At 34.8% G+C, this 22102-nt stretch overlaps 1 protein-coding gene across 1 annotated transcript in view; it reads left to right on the top strand.

The window, feature by feature from the left end:
- The first annotated feature begins 664 nt into the window (after positions 1-664).
- The window catches only part of VTA1 (vesicle trafficking 1), a 64867-nt gene continuing 43429 nt past the window's right edge, over positions 665-22102 (top strand). Inside the window, exons 1-3 of the mRNA XM_032651524.1 lie at positions 665-843; positions 19009-19103; positions 21693-21820. Coding sequence (XP_032507415.1) covers positions 723-843; positions 19009-19103; positions 21693-21820 — 344 coding nt within the window. The 5' untranslated portion in view covers positions 665-722. The remainder of the gene's footprint in view (positions 844-19008; positions 19104-21692; positions 21821-22102) is intronic.

Below are 22102 nucleotides of genomic sequence, written 5' to 3'. Positions count from 1 at the left end.
AGCTGTCAAATGACTTTGCAAATCTCTCATTACTCTCCAGAAACAAACGATCTACAAATTATTCATTCACTAGTGTATATGCTCTCCAGCTCAGAACAAAAGCTCGATTTTCTTTAAGCTTAATGTGTTAGTATTTATGTTGAAAAAGTAACTGGTTATTTTATCCAATGTGCCCATACAGAAGAGTGTAATTTAAAATGGAAACACATCATCTCTCATCTTACGCAAGAATTGAATTTAAAGTTTCTAAAATTAGAAAAGCTTCTATGGACGCTATTAATATAATCTGAGGTACTGGAAACGATAATTCCTGAAGGATGCCAAAGGCAATTCATGTCTTTACCTTTTCTTCCAATCAACAAACATTATTTTCTTTTTGTGTTTCCCTTTCTACCCATCCTTCAGCCACAAAAGGCGGGTAGAGGCTGGAAACAGAAGAGAAATAAAACAAAATCTCTTCTCCCTCCGGCCAGCGGCCAGCAGGGAGCGCTGGTGCCATAGGCGGTATCACAGCCAAGCTGCTCCACCTCCTCTGGGCTCTATAACTGCTACGAGCCAGGCGCAATGAGGTTGTCCCTGCTGGGAACCCGTAGTTGCCTCGACGTTGCTGAGCAACGGGAAAATGGGCGGGATTTGCCTGCGCGTTAGTGCGCGCACCCTCCCAGACGGAAGCGGAAGTGTCGGTGGCCGGCGAGTAAGAAGGGTTTGTTCCTGGAGTGGAGATGGCGGCCCTTGCTTTGCTCCCCCCGCTGCCCCCGCTGCCTCCACAGTTTAAGAGCATACAGCATCATCTGAGGACGGCTCAGGAGCATGACAAGCGGGACCCTGTGGTGGCCTATTACTGTGAGTCTTTCCGAGTCGCCGCGGCCCTACTTACCCCCCGGGGCCCACACACCACCCCCTGGTTCTTAAGGCAGGCCCCGCTCCCCTAGCTTTAGATCTGAGCTTTGACCTCTGACCTGCCCTGGGAATCCCTTGGGGCCCCTCCCTCCTCAGGGATCTCCACCTTCTCTCCGCCCCCTCGAAGGCCCCAGAAAGGCAAAACTTCAAAAGGACCATGGTGTCCACGACCTACTCAGTCTTGTGCTTAAATATTTTTAAACAGAATACTTGGGCTCATGAACTCTGGAACACACTGTTCTAAGGGTTTTTTTCTGCGTGTACACACAAGAGGCTCCTATCGCCACCAGGGAATCCTGATAATAACCTGGGTAATTAAGTAATTGAGTTGGAGCTAAAACGAAGGTAAGTGTCCCAAAGACAGTAGTGATGTGGACAAAAGGAAGATTGACTAGTTGAAACTATAGTAATAAGTGCAGGTGAATTAGGACAACATGCAAGCGCATTCAAAAATTCATAAATGGAGAGTAGCTGCTACAAAACAAGCACTTGGATTTGTCCATTCCCCCTTCTGCATTCAAACTACCCTGTCCCACCAATGAGAATTTATAGTCTTGATTTTGAATAATACCTGGGGTTGAGACATTTGGTAGCAATAGTCTCGCTTTGGTTGACTGTGATGCTTATAATCTACAGGTGATGAAAAACACAGATTAAATTTGTTGACACTTTTTCCTTTGCAGTAAAGAGAGTAGATCCGGTAAACTTTATTTCATATTCCATACTCTAATGTTACTGCAAATAAAACACGTGACTAAGCAACTATAAAGCTTCTGAAAAGGATTTTTAGCCTTGAGAAGCTCAATATAACGTGTCCTCTATTGTGAACGTTATAAGATTAGCTAAAAAATGGTCCACTGTCATCCCTGCCATACTCCAGGTGACCCCATTTTCATTTCTCAAATTGCAAGCCTCTTTCAAACCTCCACGTTCTTCACTGTCTTGGACCTTCTTCCTTTATTCTCCAATTGGCAAACTCCTTATGATTCAGGGTCTAACTCAAATGTCACCACTTCTGTGGGCAGTAAGTTGATTACTCTCAAGACTTTACCTCAGCTTGTTCAAATCGTAGCAGCATTTTTCCATTATACTTGTTTTTGAGGTTCCTTAAGTAGGGACCATTAGTCTTTCATTCAGCTTGTATTTATTAAGATTCTACCTGTATGAGCATTACGAGGAACTGTGACAACAGTTCCTGCATTCATGGAACTTACATACTATGGGGTGGGGAGATTAAGCAATAAAATGAGTATATTATATAGAATATTAGAAGGTTACAAAGAAAAATAAAGCAGGGAAAGTATAGGGAGTACCAGGAGTAGGGTGGTAGGAAGTGAGGAAGGGATTTCATTTTTAGACTGGTCAGGGAGAGCTTCACTGGGTTCACATCTGAGCAAGACTTGAAAGGAGTGAAAGGCAGGCTTTGCATCACCGGGGAAAGAGTACTCTCCATAGAGGGGGTAACAAGCACAAAAGTCTTGCTTGAAAGAGGATCAAGGTGACAATTGTAACTGGAGTGATAGAGCAAGGAGAAAAATGATGTGATTAAAGTCAAAGAGGTTATCTCTTATAACAATGAAATAGGAACCCTTGATTCTGTGTAAAACTAATCCCTGTTTATGGGTTCTGTATTATATACCTTTGTGACTGCCCAGAGACCCTTTATTTCCCGTGTCATTATCTTCCCTCTTTTGCTATTTCTTTCTAAACTTGCCCTAGTTTCCTTTATTTAAAAACTAAAAGGAGCTCTCACTGTGACATTCCCCTAAAGTTGCAGTCCTGTCTGCCCAGCCTCAAAGATAAGCTTGAAATAATTGTCTGTAGTTGTCTTTACATCCTTACCTAATAGAACTTCTTTTCAGCCCATTGTGGTCTGGTTTTCATGCCCATTATTTCACTGTAATTGCTCTCAGCAGGGTCATGAACAAACATTTTTATTGCTAAATCCAGGTGACACTTGAAAAATATTTTTGTTATGAAACATATGCATGTTAAAGAACATATATAATGTATGTAAGGAACAGTAAAATGAATGCTAATGTACTCACCATATTTGCTGCTATTAGACTTATATTTTTGCTGATCTGACGAGTGTGAAATGATGTCTCATTCGAGTGAAATTTGCAATTCACTGAGCCTTAATAAAGTTGAGCATCTTTTCATATTTTAATTAACCATTTGTGATTTCCTTTTGAAATACCTATTTATTGCTTTTGACCATTTTTCTATTTCATTGTCTTTTCTTAATAATCTAGCTACTGATCCATTGGTATATGCGTTGTGATTGTCTTCTCTAAGTTTATAGTTTGATTTTTCACTTGATTTATGAAATCCTTTGATGTGCAAAAGTTTTTAATTTTAAAATATGGCCAATTTATTAATCTCTTCCTTATGGTTCATGTTCTGATTTTCTAGGCCTTGATTTCTTTTTGTGTACCTTATTTGGCACTTTGCCTTCCTGAGTTTGTAGGTTGATGTCTTTCATTAAATTTAGAAAATTTTCTACTATCATCTGTTCAAGTACTGCTTCTCTGCTATCTCTATTCTCTCCTGCAGTTTTAATTAGGTATGTGTTGCATTTTTCTCCTTTAGCTTCTTTGTCTCTTAATGCTTTCATAGTTTGTATCCATTTTCTTTCTGTGCTACATTCTGTATAATTTCTTTAGGTCTGTGTTCACCTCCACATATCCTATTGTAGAACCTGTCTGTTGAGTTTCTATTTCCATTTTTTATTTCTAGATGTTCTCATTTTGTTTTTAAATCAGCTAGCCATTTCTGATAATCTTTTGTTAACTGTGTTTTTAAAACACTCTTCTTTAAATGCTTTAAAAAATATTTACGTTTATATTTGCTGTCTGATAATTCCTGTGCATGTTATATTTTAGGTGTGATTCTGCTGTCTAACAGAAGATGGCTCATGATGACTTTTTTCCTTGTAATTTATGCTCTAGACATACTAAACCAGTGCTCTTCAAACTTCAGTATGCAAATAATTCTACAGGAATCATTTTCACAGTTCTCAACTTCTGTATGTTTCTTTCCTGACAAAGTTCCTTTGGTCAAGGTAGCAAAGTAGTATGCTGCTTCGTTTTTTTTAAATCATATCCTGTTCTCAGTTGCCCTTCTCCTACTTTAAAGAAGGAGGACATACTCTGATGCCTCATTAGCATTTTTATGGTGTATTGCCCTGGAGAAGAAGGTGGAAAATACTCCAGGGTGTCCAGAAAAAAGGGACAGTTCAAATAAATTACTGGTATTAGTGAAACCTCCATTAATTAAGGTATTAGGTAGAGCTTCCTATCTTTCTCTGTCTTATTTGGAAGAACACCAGTCAGAGCAAAGAGTAAGCTTTTATTTTAAAATACTGGGCATGAGAAAGAAAGGATGTCAAAGGAACATTCTAACATATAACTTTTTATAAGGGGAGCGGTCAGGAATGAAACTCAGAAGAAGGAATTGTTCTTAGCTATTAGCAGCCATTGTTTGGTCATTTTGGATTTTATCCAGAGGAGTGCAGAGGGACAGTGTGAGACCAAGATCAAGTGCAAGATGGTGTGGAGAGGGTTAGCTGTGGGAACAAGGACATGAACGTACCACAGTGGAAACTTCTCTGTATTTCAGAGTCTCTTACACTTGTATGTATATATATTAAGGGTAACATCTCATGTTCAAAATTGGCCTGTGTTGAGGTGTTCTGAAGTTTCAAAATGGTAAGAGTTTTCATTATATGACCTTACCTTTTTGTTCTCTGTTCCTTACTAAAGTGTCATTCCGGAGGTAAGAAACAAAAGGGAAATGCTGAAGTGGGGCAGTGCCTTATTTCATCCAAGTCACAAGCTCATGTAAAGGTCTGTAGGTTATCAAAATTTTAGAATTAGAATTCAGAAATGAGATGGGGCTTGCGGGGACGTGTTAACATATTTATTCGAATTAGAGAAGTCATATTTTTCTGAAAAAAGTAAACCTCCAGTGGCTGATTGGTTTGGCTTTAACAGCTGGTTTTGCCATTTATGTAAAATGGTGGACATTCTCCTTAAATGAGGTAAATCTTCAGCTCTGAAGTGTTTTGTTTTTTCAGAAATACATTTAAAACAAGTGACAAAATTAAAATACTAAAAATTTTTTTTTCCTGCCAGCAGATGTTGAAATGAACAGTATTTCCGTTTTCCCAATCCTGTGTCACTGTCTTAGGATGAAAAGAAGCCTTTGAAAGAAAATGATGAGTCTTTCTTTATAAGATCTTTTCTGAATACTTCACAGGAATTGAGAGAATGAATACTCTAATGTGGGGTGACAGATTCTTTTCTAGTCTTAAAACAAATTTTCAGGCAGACCTAATTAAAATGTCAGCTAAGAGAGATTATTAACAATATTATTTGATGATAAGTGATGATGTGGTTTTTAGCCTATAACCCAGAAGGAATTTAAAGAATTCAGTGATTTTGCTGTGACAGAGCTTCCATTCACATCTGCTGCTTTATATGAATGAATTTTCTCCCTTGTTAAATTCATAAAAATGAACGTAGGAATAGAACCAATACTCTACCCTGGTTCATTATGAGGATAAATCATATTAATTCATAGATAGGCAGTTTAACTCATTATTTGATGCATTTCCAAGAAAATTGTAATATTTATACTTAATGATTATTAAAATAAATAATCATGTTGTCTTGATCAATTATACATAATAATAATTGCCAAAACTCAATTCCAGAAGAAATATTTTAACACATAGTAGCTTCTCTCACAGGAAATTTTGTCAAAATTTCAATTTTTATATCCTTTCTGTTGCAGAGCAGTATGATAGGATAATCAAGTAGGACTTTTGAGCATACAAATACATGTTTTATAATAAAATTCTATAAGATAAGTAAATAGAAATATGGGTTAAAAGAAAATACACAGTATTATTTCTGACTCTTAAAAAAAGAGCTTTTTGTATCTTAAAATAGATTATAATAGATACCAAATTACTATGGTATTTACAGTTGAAAGAGTGATACAATTTTTAGATGTCAATATTTGATGTAGTACAGAAATTACATTTTTTTACCTGTTTAAACTTCTGATGAAAAGTGGTAGATGTCAACTGAAAAATGTGTGAAGGGATACATTTCTATAAACTTAGAGCAAACAAAAATATTCTAAATTCCTAGAGCAATGAAGAATTTTTTGTGAGAAAAAAATTCAAGATTATTTTGCTAAAGTACTTGCTGATTTATAAAAGTTCCATATTCTCTTATTTCTGAGGCTTTATATATGTTGCTCTCTGCTTGGAATCCCCTCTGACTTCCTCTTAATCTAACTAATTTATGCTTACGGACTCAGTACTTTTTGCAGATTGGTTTTCCTGACCTCATAGAATGGTCTAGAAATTGTTTCATATATGTCCCTCATCTTGATCACATTGTGTTATAACACTGTTATCTTTCTGTCTCCTGGATTCTCCTGGAGGACAGGGATTGATACCTTTTTTTCACCTGGCACATAATTGGCATTCATAAATATTTAATGAATGCCATTGTTCTGAATATTCCATTCTTACTAGAATGTAAGCTCTGTGAGAGCAAGAAGTATGTCTTAGTTGAGTCTCTTAACTCCTAATACAGTACCTAAGCCATGGTGGATAATTGTAAATTATGTAATTTACATGTTATATCTGTTGATTGAATAAATGAACTATACGGTAATTCTTAGTTTTTTCACATGCTCTTACTACAGTAAGGAAACGTAATTAAAAGAATTTCAAAACACAGTATTTTATGACTTGTGGGTATTAGATTAAGTCATAGATATGTCATAGGATGTGCCCATTGTGCCTCCTCCTTTCCAGTATTTTGTGATTTCCAAAAATGATTTATATCTGGCCTTAATGGGAATTAAACATTTCTAAATTGTTTGATCTTTTATTTTTAAGTCAGGAATGAGTGTTGAAACACCGTAGATCAAATTACTGTTTGACTAATATGCTTAGTGTTTACTTCTCTGAACCTTTTAATGTAGTAACTAATAACAAATTATTAAATTTACTCATATTTGGAACATCTCCTCATTCCTGGAAAGAATCCTATTAGATTTTTTTTCATTAAACTTTTTATTTTGAGATAATTGTAGATCTACATACAGTTGTGAGAAATAATACAGAAGATCCTGTGTGCCTTTTACCCATTGTGCCCCAATGGTAATATCTTGCAAAATTATAGTACAGTATCACAACCAGAATATTGACATTGACACAATCCACTAATCTGATTCAGACTTCCGTAGTTTTCCATGTATTCATTTACGTGTGAATGTGTTTTTAGTTCTAAATAGTTTTGTCAGGTGTAGGTTCATGTATCCATCACCGTAGTGAAGATAGAAAGCAATTTCCTAAGAAGAATCCTTCATGTTACCCTGTTACAGCCAGAACTTTATGTTTTGGGGGGAAGTTATTTTTTATATTTGTCAATTTCTTAAATTTTAAAAAATTCGACTTGAGCTAATGTTGATGTATTAAAGTTTTCTAGAATATCTTTCATATCTGTCAGATTTTCAAATTTATTAGTTAAAAATTACAAATTTAACCTTCCCGTCCTTTCCTCATACCTGTCACAATCAGCCAGTCATCAAACATTTAAAATTTTACTTATCTCCTTAGTTTCTCTGATATCATCCCCTCACCTTACATCTAAGCTATTGACATAGCTTCCTACCTTCTACTTCAAGCAGGTAATCCCTGTTGCTACTAAAAAGTTCTGCTTTAAATGCTTAGGGAAAAAAATGCAGAATAAAAGAATGATAAAGTTAACTAAACATTTAGGAATTGTGTGTGACACAAACAGTACAATTAATTTATAAAAACATTGCATTAGGAAAAAATATTTCCAATAGATGAGAGACAAAGATGAGAGATCCAAGATCCAATAGATGAGAGCCAATATCCCTGATATATGAAACACTCATATAAATCCATTAAAAAAAAAACAAAACTAAGATCCCCATAGATAAATGGACAAAGAATATGTATGTACTACTAAAGGAGAGAATACTAGTTATTAACATTCAGGTAAGTTAAAATGGCATACCTTTTTTGGACTATAAAGTTATAACAGTGCAAATGAGTATATGGTGAAATTTTCATTGATGTGGCTGTGTGAGTTGATTCATAGTTTTAGAAAGCATTTTGTCAGAGTGTATGGAATTGTAAAACTATCTGATGTTCAGTAATTCCAGTTTTGAAAAGCTTGTGCTTAGGAAATAATCACTAATATATTAAGAACTTTATGCAGAATTCTCTGAATGATTATTTATACATTTGTGGCAAGCTCAAAACAACCTAAATATATATCATTGTGGAAATGGTTAAGTAAGTTATGGTATATCCATTAGATAGAAAGTGATATAATCATTTAAAAATTAGAAAGCATCTTTTGAAACATGGGAGAAAATTGATATAAAAATACAGGATATAAAATTATATATATACTACGATTTGAACTTTCTTATATGTACATACATACATACACTTGGAGAAGAAATTGTGGCTTTTAGGTTTATATATGGTTTTCTTTTGATTGTCTTTTTTTTAATGTTTTCTATTCTGTAAGTGGGCATGTCCCATAAATACTAAAAAACAAAAGCTTTATTGAAAGCAAAAATTTTTTTAAAGGTACTTGTGGTAGCTCCATCTGACTATCAGAAAAAATATAAGTGCCTTTAGGAACCACTTATGATTTGAACATGGCATCATCTTTTGTAGTTTTAATCAAACTGAACTTCATTCTGTTTCTAGAACCTTACTGGCTTTCTGTTGTCTCCAAGCTTTCCAACATTGTTCTCTCTCCCTTGGTACCTCTTCCCTTCCCTGCCATCCCTGCTTCATTTTTATCCTTTGGATACTAGCTTGAATATCACTTTTTCTGGGAGACCTTCTCTTAAAACCCCTAGTTTTAAGGTGCATCATCTCTGTGTCCTTATTATGCCTTGTATGGCTTTACCTAATTGCTTTTCATTTGCCTATTGTGTCTTCTGGGTGGTAAACTTAAGAAGGCTGCACCCTGCTGGGAGCTCTTTATTCATTTACTGTACCAGGTAGTGCTAGGCCACTAGACATATTTACACAATAAAGAATAGGTGCTCCAAAAATGTTAAATTGATCTGAATTTGAAGGCAACTATGGTCCCTACAGGGAACTATGGCCTTATAGCTGTCACTGAATAAAGAGGCCAGATGACTAACATTTATGTAGCTCTTGGCATTAATAACAATACTTTTCTTCAGAGCATCGGATTTGAACCTTATAGTTATCCTGGTCCTTCTATTAGTAAGTGATGGAGCCAGGACCTGAATGACGGATTCTAGATGAGAAATGGTTATATGTAAAATTGTTGATAGTAGGTAGTAATTAGAATACCACTTACAGAGTGAAGGTAAAGGGACTAGTTAAATTGGTGAAAAAGAAAGGGAGCCGGTGCAGTAATCTGGAAGATTCCTAATAAGTGGAAGGTAGAAATGGAGGACAGGCTTGATGTTATTAACATATCTCTGAGCTCTGTTATGTCTCTTTTTTTTTCCTTAATGAAGCCAGAAAATACTTGAGTCTCTACTAAACATGGGCACCATATGATAACTATTTTGATTCTGTGAAGTTTGGTGTTGTGGATAAAGCTAAAAGTAGAAAGATTCCTTCCTTCTAAATTTGCTTAAGTAACTAAATACATAAAGTTTCAAGTTTGTTTTTTTAAAGTTTCCTCTAGGGGGTGATATTGTACAGTTAATAGACATTCAGTGAAAGTGTACAAGTGTTCTTTCAGAGTCATGTTTATATGATCATAGGAAAATTAAATGTAGTTTTCAGGAAGTTGTAAATACATATGGTATATTTCATATACAAGATGTTATAAGATGCACAAGTGTAAATTTTTAATTTAGTTTAAAGGCCGAAAACTATTGGATTTTTTGCTTGATGGTGGATTAATAATCAGTTGCCTGTTATTTTTTTGTTGTTACACAGAAATTGGATTTTTTTAATGACAGATAAGCTTAACTAAGCCAATGAAGATAAGCAGTGGCTTTTTTTTCTTTTCTTTTTTTTTTTTTTGCTGATATCTGAACCTGTAACAATTAATTTGAGCCCATAGTCCTCTTATCTAAGTACTTATCATTTTTTATTATAAGCTGACTCAGGATACTTTACTGTAGCAATGACAGGTTAATAAATACGCACAGAAAGTTGGACTACTGGCTTATCCATTAGTACTCCATTCTTTTTGTTTTTGCAAACATATATGCAGACATGCATTTTATATCGTAAAATAGTCATTTTAATAATTACTCTTTTTTTTTTTTTTTTTTTTGTGGTACGTCTGTCACTGTTGTGAGCTCTCCCGTTGCGGAGCACAGGCTCCGGATGCGTAGGCTCAACGGCCATGGCTCACGGGCCCAGCCGCTCCGCGGCATGCGGGATCTTCCCAGACCGGGGCACGAACCCGTGTCCCCTACATCGGCAGGTGGACTCTCAACCACTGCGCCACCAGGGAAGCCCAATAATTACTCCTTTTTTGAGTAAAGTAAATCATTTTGGTTTTAGACTCTTTCAACCTGTTTCTAAGGTTGAGGGGACAGGATCAGTGTGGTCAAGTAACTTGTCCTTATCTGTCATTGTCTTATGTTTGGCACCCATGCAAGTTTAAATCATCTTTGATAAGATTTTTTTTTAATGACAATTATGATTATTCAGAGTGAAAGCTTACATCCTCTTGAGCAGCACAGGTTTCAGTGCTTGATAAATTCTCACTTTCATTCAATTCATCATGTATTTTTCTGTGGCTTGTCCAGGTTTTTTGGTCTTTAGGTGTTTTTTAATCCCAGTTGTTTCTCTTTGGAAACACTTTGGAGTCCATTGTACCTCCACTGTGGGCTTATTAGATATTCCTCTTTGTTTTAGTATTTTTAATGGTTGCTCTAGCATTTACAGTAACTTATCACAGTCTACTGTCATATAACACTTCACATATAAGTTAAGAACTTCACTTTCTTTTCTCCTGTCCTTTGCCTGTAGTTGTTATGTGTTTTATTTATACATATACCATAAACCCTATAATATATTTTTTAACCATCCTTTTTAAAAAGATTCATAAAATGAGGAAATATAATTTTTAATATATTCCCACATAATTACCATTTTTAGCACTCTTCATTCCTTTGTGTAGATTGTTTTAAATCTGGTATCATTTTCTTTCCTGTTGAAAAGTTTATCATTTCATTTGTAGGATTGCCACCAATTCTTTCAGCTTCTCTTTTGTGAAACAAGCTTTTATTTCATTCTCATTTTTGAAAGATATTTTTGCTGGTTAAAAAAATTTAATTTGTCAATTGTTTTTGCCACACCTCCCCACCTTTGGAGGGGAGGATTCCAATTACATGTATGTTAGAGCAATTGGTGTTTTCCCACACTTCACTGAAACTCCGGTTTTGTGTTTGTTTTTGTTTCTCTTTTCAATCCTTTTTCTCCCTGCTTTAAGTAGTTCCTATTGCTATGTTCTGAATTTCACTAATTTTTTCTTTTATGGTGTCTAAACTACTATTAATCCTGTCCAGTAAATTTTTTATTTCAGATAGTGTATTTTTCATCTCTGGATGGTCCATTTGTGTTCTTTTATGTATGTTCTGTTTCTCTGTGCATTTTATTCATGGTTTCCATTAAATATACTTTATAATAGTTCCCCAGTATTTTAATGTCATTGTCTGCTATTTCCATTATTTTGTCATTGTTTTATCTTATATTGTTTTATCTTACGTTCACATTCTTCTGCTATTGCCATCATTAGTCATTCTTGATTGGTTGCAGGGCAGAGTGAATTTTAAGTTCTTGAATGTCTGTTCTTGAAGGGATTTAATGTGACCAACAATTAAGTTAATTGCTGTTCAGTTAGATTCTTTTGTGCTTTATTTTGTTTGTTTTTAGCTTTGGGGAGCAGGTCTAAAGTAGCCTTTGCTTTAGGGACAGGTTAACCCTATCACTAAAGCATATCCCTTTGGGGGTCTCTACTGAATATCCTGGGTAAGCATCTAGGGCTCTCCACTCCTTCTGGTTGGAACTTGAATACATCCCAGCCCTGTGTGTGCTCTGGGGACGGTCCAGCTCACAGTTTCTGCTCGTTCTTTGGCCGTGTGGAGTTTTCTCCTTCACATGCACTATGGTAGGGTTCTCCTGAGGCTCAAGTTTACCCCTATACAGATTTCTGGATTTCTTTTCTTCATAGCTTCATCCTCTTCAGAACTCTGCCCCTCAGCTTACAGCTGCCTCAGTCTCCGTGAACTCCAGTCTGTTTTCTCAACTCAGCTAGAGGACTGTGCTCTGCTTTGGACTCTCCTCCTACTCCTTAGACTGGGATGTACCTCCAGGCAGAATGTTAGGCTGATATTGGTGTCACCTCATATGTTTCCTTTCTTCAGATGTCTTGGTCTTACCATGTTCGTTTCCATTGTCTGAAAACTTGTTTTGTATATTTTGTGTAGTTTTTTTGTTGTTTACAGTGGGATAGCAAATCTCACTACTCCATATGGTCAGAATTAGAATCTGTGTTCTCATTTTAGTAATCAAATCATCACTTAGTGTTTGCTAAGTACCAGCATGGTCTTTTAGTAGGAATTCAGAAATAGCTAACTTTTTTTTAAAGCTACTTTTTCTTAAAGCTACTGTATTATGACAGAAGCTCTAAAAAATTTGTTTAAGAAGGAATGAGTGAAGTAAATACCCTTTATTAATATATATTCATTCATACTTTGTTTTTATTCTTTGATTTGGAAGTCCATTCACAAAAGATAATAAAATCCCTGCTTTCACAAAAGCAGGGATTTATAATATACTTATGAGTAGAGTAATATATTTAGTTCTATTTATTGGAATAAAATTTGCTTTTATACATCAGTGTATAGCATAATGATTCCTATTTGAGTGCTACATTAATTTAACCTATTAATTCATAACTCTTCACAATTGCTTTTATATACCTTTTGTGTGCTTATATCATGCATTTCATATTTTTAGATTTCTCATGTATAAGCAAGGGTGTGTTAGAATGTTAATGTTTAGATTTAATGTTCATACCTTCAGGATTAGTAAATGTTTGTCTCCTAAATGTTTCACATTAAAGTTAGGTTGGAAAGTATTTAATCCTTTTGCAAATATGCCTCATTACTCATCTTCAAATAATATTTATTCATAAAAATAAACATTTCCTTGATGAAATAAATCAAATATATTTTCTTATACATGATTCTAGCTACATATTTATTCTGTTTCAGTAGGCAACTTTCCATGTTAGACATTAATTTTTCGTCGTACTGCTGCTGCTACAATGAATTACTTGTCCTGAACAGAGTTCTATATGAAAGTGATGCTTTTTTCCATCCATTATGAAAAAGATCTTTTGGTTTATTTATTAATTTTCATAAGTAGGTTTAATGTCTTTTCACTTTTATTAATATTAGAAAGTGTATCTTGTGATACAACTTAAGAATTGTAAACCATGTAAGATATTCAAAAATGTAAAAGGCCAACTTTTATCCTAAATCTTTCCGGGTCTGAGATGATTCTTTTCAGTCCTTCATTTAAAGGTGTTGCTTTATAATAATGTCCTTATAATTGCGAAAACTGAATATGCATGTAAGCCAAGAAAAAAATGCATGTAAGTGAAACCATTAAACTATATTGTTATTAAACTATATTTTGAGTATTAGCCATTTGTATTAAGGTTAACTTTTAAAGAACAAGAAGCTGACATTTGTTTATATTTGTGTTGTGAGGGAGATTGATGATGGTTGTGGTGATAGTGAATTGGGAATAATTTGATTTTTGCTTCAAAGGAGATACAGATAATCTTCATCGCTTGGTAGCAAGAAAGTGCTGATTAATTTTGTGCATGTTTGCTTAATGGGCTCTTACCTATGCTGGATAGCCATTTATGCCCAAAGTTGGTCCACTAGGTAGCTAACTACACTCCATAGATGGTAGGATTCATATATTGTTCACTACTTTGATAAAGTAAGGAGAAAGACCTCCTAGGGAAATGAAACTGTCAGTACTGTATTTCCTCACATTATTGTGTTATTGTGTTGACTAATAGTGTATATAGATAGCGAGTAATTAATTAATGTCTACTAAATTTTCTGTGTGTGTGTTTGGGTGAGGTTTTGTTTGAAAGATGTTTGAAAAAGTCATTTGAGAGGTTGGGAAGATAAGGAAATCCATCTTACACAATTAATATAAAATGTCTTCAGAGAATGGAGGAAACAGGAGAGAAGATGGTAAACAAAATAGAGAACTTTAATATTTTCAAACCAGCTGTTTCACATTGGATGCAAAATGTTGGCACATCATAAAAATATGGATGTTTAAACAACTGTAGCTTGTGCTCAGTTTATAGTGATAGAAAGTGTATTTTACTTTGGTCGAATAAATAATACTGAAATATTCAATTATAAAAAAAGGTATAAAGCTCATTTGAGGTTGATAATTATGGTATTTATAGTGATGCTGATCTGCCAGTGGTCTCTGTTGCTAGTATGTAGGCATAGGGAGAGAGGATAGTTGGGCTTATATATGAATGTGCTTTTGCCAGAGGAATGTAATAAGAAGATTCAGGGATAGGAGATAGGACAATAAAGTTCAAGAAAAATCTATCATAAAATCAAAGCTGGTTGCAGAGGGAAGTTAAAGGAGAAAAGACTGGTTGTAATGAAGAAGTAGGGCAACACCAATGAACTGGAAGCCTGTTGTAACAAGCAGAGTTTAAAATTGGAAGAAAAGGAATTATGCTTAGAGTGAGTGATTGATATACTGATATTGACAGTACAGCACTTTGAGATGATAATTTAGTTATGGGGTGACTGGCATGTAAAGGAGAGTATGTACAGTTATTGGAGATCATTGTTGATAAGAATTGAGAACACAGCACTCACTGTATGCATAAGAAATAGATTTGCTTTTTCATCACAGAAAATTCAAAATTACAATTGCTAAGTAAAATAAGGATTTATTCCCTCATTTAAAGGAAAGTCTGATGTTGGCAGTACCCAGCGCCAGTGTGCCAATTCCATGAAGTCATCAGGGACTCAAGCTCTTTCTAATTTCAAGTCTACAAACTAGCACGATTACCAAGGTCGCCTTGTGGTCCAAGATATCTGCTAGAGTTTTAGTCATCCCATTTCTATTCTTGGCAGCACAGAGGAGAAAGGGGAAGGAGTTAGTAAGGTCCTTTCCCTGCTGTCATTCCCCCTTTTAAGGTCCAGAAGTCTCTCCCAACAATTTCTGGTTATATGATATTTGTCTTAGGTAATAACATGGCCATATTTTACTTGGAGGAATACTGGGAAATATACTATTTTGGCTAGCTACATTACAACTCCCTAATAATGTGTAGGGATCTAGTTTGTAAAGAACACGGGGAGAAAGGATGCAGGTAGACAGCTAGCAGTCTTTGCCAGAAGTATTGATTATCCATGTGAACAGCGAAATTTTCAAGATGGTGGAAAGACAAGGAGAGACCCTGAGGTCCATGGGCAATTACAAGCATAACAATCCAATGGAAGAGAGTGGATGAGCCCTAGACCAGCGTATTTAGAAAACATTGAGAGAATACTGTAATAGTGGGATGCAAAGAGAAAACCAATTATACCTGCCAATTCTCTTTTTCAATTCTTTTACACACTAGAAGGAATGTAAGAGAATTAAAACTCATTACTTGAGAGGACTGCAAATAAAATTATTTCTTCAAGTGACATTCAGGTTTTAATTAAGACAAAGAGGAAGAAGGAATCTGAGGAGGTAGGGGAGTTTGCTGATTCTGAAACAGTAGTTCCAGGGAATATGGTAGAAGGAACAGGGCTGTGTGGAGAAAATACAGTTTACAGTTGAGAAGAATGAGGATGCAGTGAGCAGTGATTCTTAACCTTTTGCCCATCTACCCACGAGTTAAAAATAATTAAACACAAATCTCCAATATTATGTAATTATTTATAAATAACATTTCTGTATTGATGTACTAATACTATATATGTATTAGAAAAATACTATATGTGTTATAAAAGATATGTAAAAATAGGAACTTATAAAGAGTGAGATAGATGTATCAATAGAAATGCTGATATCTTCTTCCCCACACTCCTACCAATCCCTGGGATCTTATAGGTCTCAAAGGCTGCAGCCTCAGTATAGCTTAGGGTGGGGACTATTAGGGGAAATAGGAGCAACCTAACACAGAATTGATCCCTACTCTCAACTAAAAGCCTTCCCCTTAAAAATAAGAGTAAGAACACTTAAAATTCTTCAGAAAAAAATTTGTAATACCATATGACATAGTAAGATTAAATTTGGAGGAAGAAAAAGCATATTATCAGTTATAGGTATTATCATGTGAGATGACATTTAATCTGTGATCTCAGTGAAATCAAATAGCCAAGACATATAAAAAGCAAAAACATATTAAGGAACCACAAATCATTAGAGAAAGAAAGGATTATTTATTGAGTGTATTTGAGACAGATGCCGGTAACTGAGGTGGATGCATGTTATTAAAAGTTAAATTCAAAAAGGAATTTAACTGGAAAAATCATAACTGAATATCCAGTTTCTTAGAGATAAAAGAGCTTTCCAAGCTTAGAATTGATTGGGGGAAAAAATCGCTTTGGGTACATAAATATTTTAAGCTTCTGTGTTTTAAAACAATATTCAGAAATTGGAAGATGGCACAGTATTTGCAGCCAATATGTTTATTTTCCAAAGAGCTCATGTGATGCACTTTTAATAATAAAAAAAAATGCAACAAAAATGCTGGAAGACCAGAACAATTCACAGAGAGGAGGTGTTGGGGAGTTCACTCACAATTATAACAACAAAAGCTGACTAAAACAGGTACAGAGCTTGAACAACTCAAGAGATATGACTGATTTGAAGAGGGGAGGGTGTTCAGCCATGCTTTAAAAGGCGTGGAGTGGGGAGAGGTGATTAGAACCTGGTACTCAAATGGGTAAACGACCTGGACATGTTGTTAAATATGACTGGTTAAAAGAAAGAGGAAAAGGCAAAATTTAGTCACACTTGTGATTAAAGCAATGGATAATAAGTGCTTTTTTTGGTTCTCAGATTTTTTTTTTTTGTCAGAGTGATATCCAGTGCTGGTTACTATGCAGTGAAAATGAAAGCATCATGCTTTTTACACTGTAAGTCAGTGTAAATCTATACAGTACTTTTAGAACTCCATTTTTTTCCTCTCATTAATACCTAGATGGATCAAACCCTTAAATTTGATATAGAAATAAATGTGTTAATTAATTAAGCTTAAAGCTCTATAACATGAGATAGCTCTAAAAGCCTAAGCCTTCAAAAGTAGTTCCCTCAGATACAGCTATTGAAATTAAAAACACATGCAGAATACATAACTGTATTATTTGTATATTAATACATCTTTAAAGAAGATATGATTGGGTTGACATAATTGAGTTGGAAATCCTGAGAGTAGCTAACATACCAAGCCATGTTCTAAAGCTGCAGTAAATAAAGCAATGATAGACCAGTAGACTAACAAATAACAAGCAAGATAGACAATATAAAGAATTAGGCCCTTTTATCCCATGAAAACTTAATGTATGCTAATGAATGATAAAAGTGGCATTTAAATCAGTAGGGCAGAATGCGCTATTCTTTCATTCATGTATTTATCTATTCAGAAAATGTTTATCGAAGGCCAGGCACTATCCCAGATGCCAGGGATACATCAAACCAAGTAGACTACCATCGCCATTTTCATGGAGCTTAAGTTGGAGTTGTAGGAGAATCAGAGGATAAAAAAATTGAAGATGATTACCTGCTGAGGAGAAAATAAATCAGGGAAGGGGGATAGTGTTCACAAGATTCCATTTGGTGGGGGAAACGTGATCTCCCTCCTTTCTACTGTACAAAGAACTGCCACACGGCAATTTGTTAAAAAGCAAACAACCCAACAGAAAATTTGGCAGGTTTTTTCCTTTTATTTTGATAGCTATTCCTAATTCATAAAGGAGGATATAGAGCTATCCAGTAAATCTCTAATACCTTTGAATAGTGAAAATGTAAAATCAAACAGTGAGGTAACACAGTTCTGAGATTGATAAGTTTAATATCAATTTTTAATTTAATATCAATTTTTTGTGAGTTTAGGAGAAATGGGTGCTTGCATGTGTTATAGATATAACTGCATAGTGGTAATTCGTTTTGGAAGACAATTTTAAGAGTAGCTCTTAAAGTGAGAAAGGTACTACATATACTATGAGCCAGCAATTCTCATTCTTGGTACCTCCCTCAGGGAACTCTTGAATGTGTGCTCAAGAAGGTCTGGTAGCGCAACGTGGTTTGTAACGATGAAAATCTGAGAACTACCCAAATGTGCTTTAGTTTGTTGTGGCCATAGTGTGGAGCACTGTAGTGCTACGCAGATCTCCTTAGCATATTGTTGAATGTAAGAGGTAAATTATAGGCAGTATATGTACATACCAGTGGTAACAACAATTACCACCAAACTTTACAGCTCTTATCACTGGGAAAGCTATTTAGGATTGTGGTAGCAGAGAGGTTTTTAGCTTCAGCCTTATCTCTAATATTTCTATTTTTTTAAAGAGATGGTATACTTATTTTTATTTGTATATATAAAAATGACCAAAAAAATTCTCCCTGTTAGCCTCAGCTTGAGTGGCATTTCCCATTGTCCCAGCCCATATTGTGTATTTTATCAGTATTACTTATCTCGCCCTTGGCAAGTGCTCTTGTACACATGGTTGTTTTTCTGCATGCCCTCACTTACCTATTAAATTGCAGGTTCCTTTGACAGCTTAGGACCTAGTCCTTTTATTTTTTAAACATAATGCCAAAAGAGAAGGCCTTACTTCATAAAAACTTACCATCATCATTCATCTTGCATTCTTTGGATAATATTTTTGTGTTCTTTATATTTGTGAATAAGAGCCATAGTAAATCAAAGTTTTATTTTATTTCTCAATTCACTTAAAACTTGAATTATTAATTAGACAAAACATATTTTAAACATTCAGTCCTGGAAATTGTTCAAATCGTATTTTTCTTTGTAGGTCGTTTGTATGCGATGCAAACGGGAATGAAGATTGATAGTAAAACTCCTGAATGTCGTAAATTTTTATCAAAGCTAATGGATCAGTTAGAAGCTGTAAGTTGAACACTGAAAATTTATTTTCTGCTTAATGTTTAAAATGCCGTTTTATTTCATTTGTGTGTGTGTTGTCATTTTAGTTCTTCCTGTTGGCAGCAATCAGCAATGTCATAGCTGAGGAAAAATGAGACACATTTTTTTTTTCATTTACATCATACTGCTTAGGGAGTTGTAAGTAGGTATAAGTCGGTTTCAATATCTTTACATATACATTATATCTTGTTCCAGGTTATTGTAGATGACCTTTGAGTCATTCTTTCATAAGTAACAAACCCTTTCTAACCTTCCTTCATGCAGTCACACCGATGATTGATTTGGGAATTCTTAAATGGCTCTTGTAATAATGAAATCGGGGACTTCCTTGGTGGTCCAGTCGTTAAGACTATGCACTTCCGCTGCAGGGGGTGCGTGTTCGAGCCGTGGTCGGGGAACTGCAATCCCACATGCTGTGAGGCACGGGCAAAAAAAAAAAAAAAAAAAAAGAAAGAAACGGGCTATTTATTTAGTGAAAAGGACCATGAAGGAAGTTGCCTATTGTTTCTTCCTCCTACTCTTGGTCCCATAACAAGATACTCTTATGGTCTAGGCATTTTCCTCTGCTAGCAGAAATGTGGTAGGTGACCAATAAGTCATCTTGAACTGTGATAGAACTTCACAGGTTATGTAGAAGCACGAATCCAGGGAAAATTGAAGGATTTGATTAGGTGTCAGTGCATCAGGAAGGCATTATTAAACCATAGTAACCTTACTTAGTAAGCAGGGCTCCACCCTGTGCCTCCCATGCCCAGCCATCCCAGTTTCTTTTTTAACAATGTCAAGGTTTACTTCTCATTAATGCATCTCCTCCAAGGCAGTTATATTCATAGCTGTGGCTTACTTTTTATTTGCTTATTTAGTTATGTGACCTGCTCAAGAGAATTAGAAACCTAAATATTTATTTGATCAGTTGCATTATTTTGTTTAGAGAAACAAAATTCAGACATATTAAAAATCAATACACTTATACCAGTCGGCCCAGAACTTTTTTTAAATGTTGAAAGTTATTCAGATCAAAGCCTACTTGTATTAAGCAGCCACGGGCAATAGTGTTCTCTCTAACTTTGTATGGGTGCCTGGCCTTCTGACCCAGAATCCTGTCATCTGCTACTATTAACCATCCAAGGTAGCCTGGTGGCACCACTGATGACAACTCAGCTGCCCTTGGAGCCTGTCTGGCCTTCTACTTCTAATACTGCTTCTGTGGATGCAGGAAGAATTTGAGTACTCTCCTTTTGGAGGGTGGGGTTAGGAGGTGGGAGGAAGAATGTGTCTGACACGTAGCAATACATTTGTACAATACAATCTCTTACAGACATTTTATATAGAATATATCTCTTTATTAATTTTACAGCTTAACAATAATAGCTAAAATAACAATAGCTTATGGATAAGACAAAACTCAAACAGGCTTTATAATATGCAAAATGTAAAATCACATTTATAAAGAGACTTACCAGGAATTTATTATTATCTACATTAAATAACAAGTTCATTCCATGGTGAGAACATATCTGCTTGTGCTATAATGTTTATATTTATAGTTGGAACACTTCAAGTATATTATGTTTTTGCTGCCAGTTTTTTATGCTGAAGGTGAGATGAAATGACATGCTCCCACTAAATTTTTCTAGAAATAAATTGCCTCTACAATTAAATCATTTCGCAGTGTGCATACAGTAAACCAGTGTTATATGTGGGGCTTTTTTTCTGTTTTTGTTCAGGATAAGCATGCCCAGATGTCCTTAAATTCCAGTATTCAAACTCTTCTGGGCCTTAATTATGAGAATATGTACTTTGCTGATTTTATGAAAAATCCTCTCGCTTTTTCTAAATTTAATTTGTTATTTTATAATGTTCTTTGAAAAAAGCAATTTTTAAACAGTAGTGTGGTGCTCAGATCTAATATTGCAGAAGGTCATTTTACTCCAGTATGACAGTCTGAGTAAAATGTAGGAATTTAGTTTGTTGTTTTTAAAACACTTTAAATTATTGTATGTGTAGGAAAGGGATGTACTGACTGGAAATTTACATGGTTGTAAATTGTGTTGATTTGAGGTATATATTTGTCTAAATTTTTAAAACTTCCGTAATCCTATTCTAAGTTTGTTTCCTTATACCTTACTTAGAATTAGATCTCTAATGCAGTGTCCTCTGCGAGATACTTTTTTAGGATATAATGGTCCTTCTCATTGTATTTTTCTATATTTGATAGAAGAAATTGAAATAGGAATAAATTAAAGATTTAAATTATGTATGGTTAGGAAAGAATTTCTTAATCCCATTTTTAGGATACTTGTTAGTATACTTGAAATATTTGTCTGATGCTTTACATAGATAGTTGGATGTTTTTTATTCTTGATTATTTTGATTATTGATTATTGATCTTGATTATTTTGATATTTAGAGCTAAATTAAACGTTCACGTTATCATGAGTGTCTTTCTTCAAAATTTTGTGAACGTTGGATTTGATTATTGGGAATTTTTATACTTAAGTATACACTTCTGTGAGCCCAGAATCATAAGTTCTGTATCTCATTTTATTTTAGCTTAAGAAACAGTTGGGTGATAATGAAGCTGTTACTCAAGAAATAGTTGGTTGTGCCCATTTGGAGAATTATGCTTTGAAAATGTTTTTGTATGCAGATAATGAAGATCGTGCTGGGCGATTTCACAAGTAAGTAAAGATAGATAAAATTAAATTTAGTTACTGTATAACCAGAATTTATCCAGTTTTCTCTTGATTACTCTCAGACTTCCTGATTAACGATTTAAATTTTTTTTTTTGAATCTCAGAATGAGTTTGAGTTACAAGAGTGATCCTGGCTTTTTAGAGAAAATGGCTAAACGAAGAATACCCAGGGCAGATTCATTTTCTTCGTAAATATACCCTAACTAGCCATTTAGTAAGATCTGTGTTGATTTTAGCCAAAAACAGCCTGGTCCAATGATACTGATT

This window comes from Phocoena sinus, chromosome 12 (genome assembly GCF_008692025.1).
Source record: "Phocoena sinus isolate mPhoSin1 chromosome 12, mPhoSin1.pri, whole genome shotgun sequence".
Taxonomy (NCBI): Eukaryota; Metazoa; Chordata; class Mammalia; order Artiodactyla; family Phocoenidae; genus Phocoena; species Phocoena sinus.
Note: the sequence above shows the minus strand (reverse complement) of the source record. Positions and strands in the feature narration are given on the sequence as shown.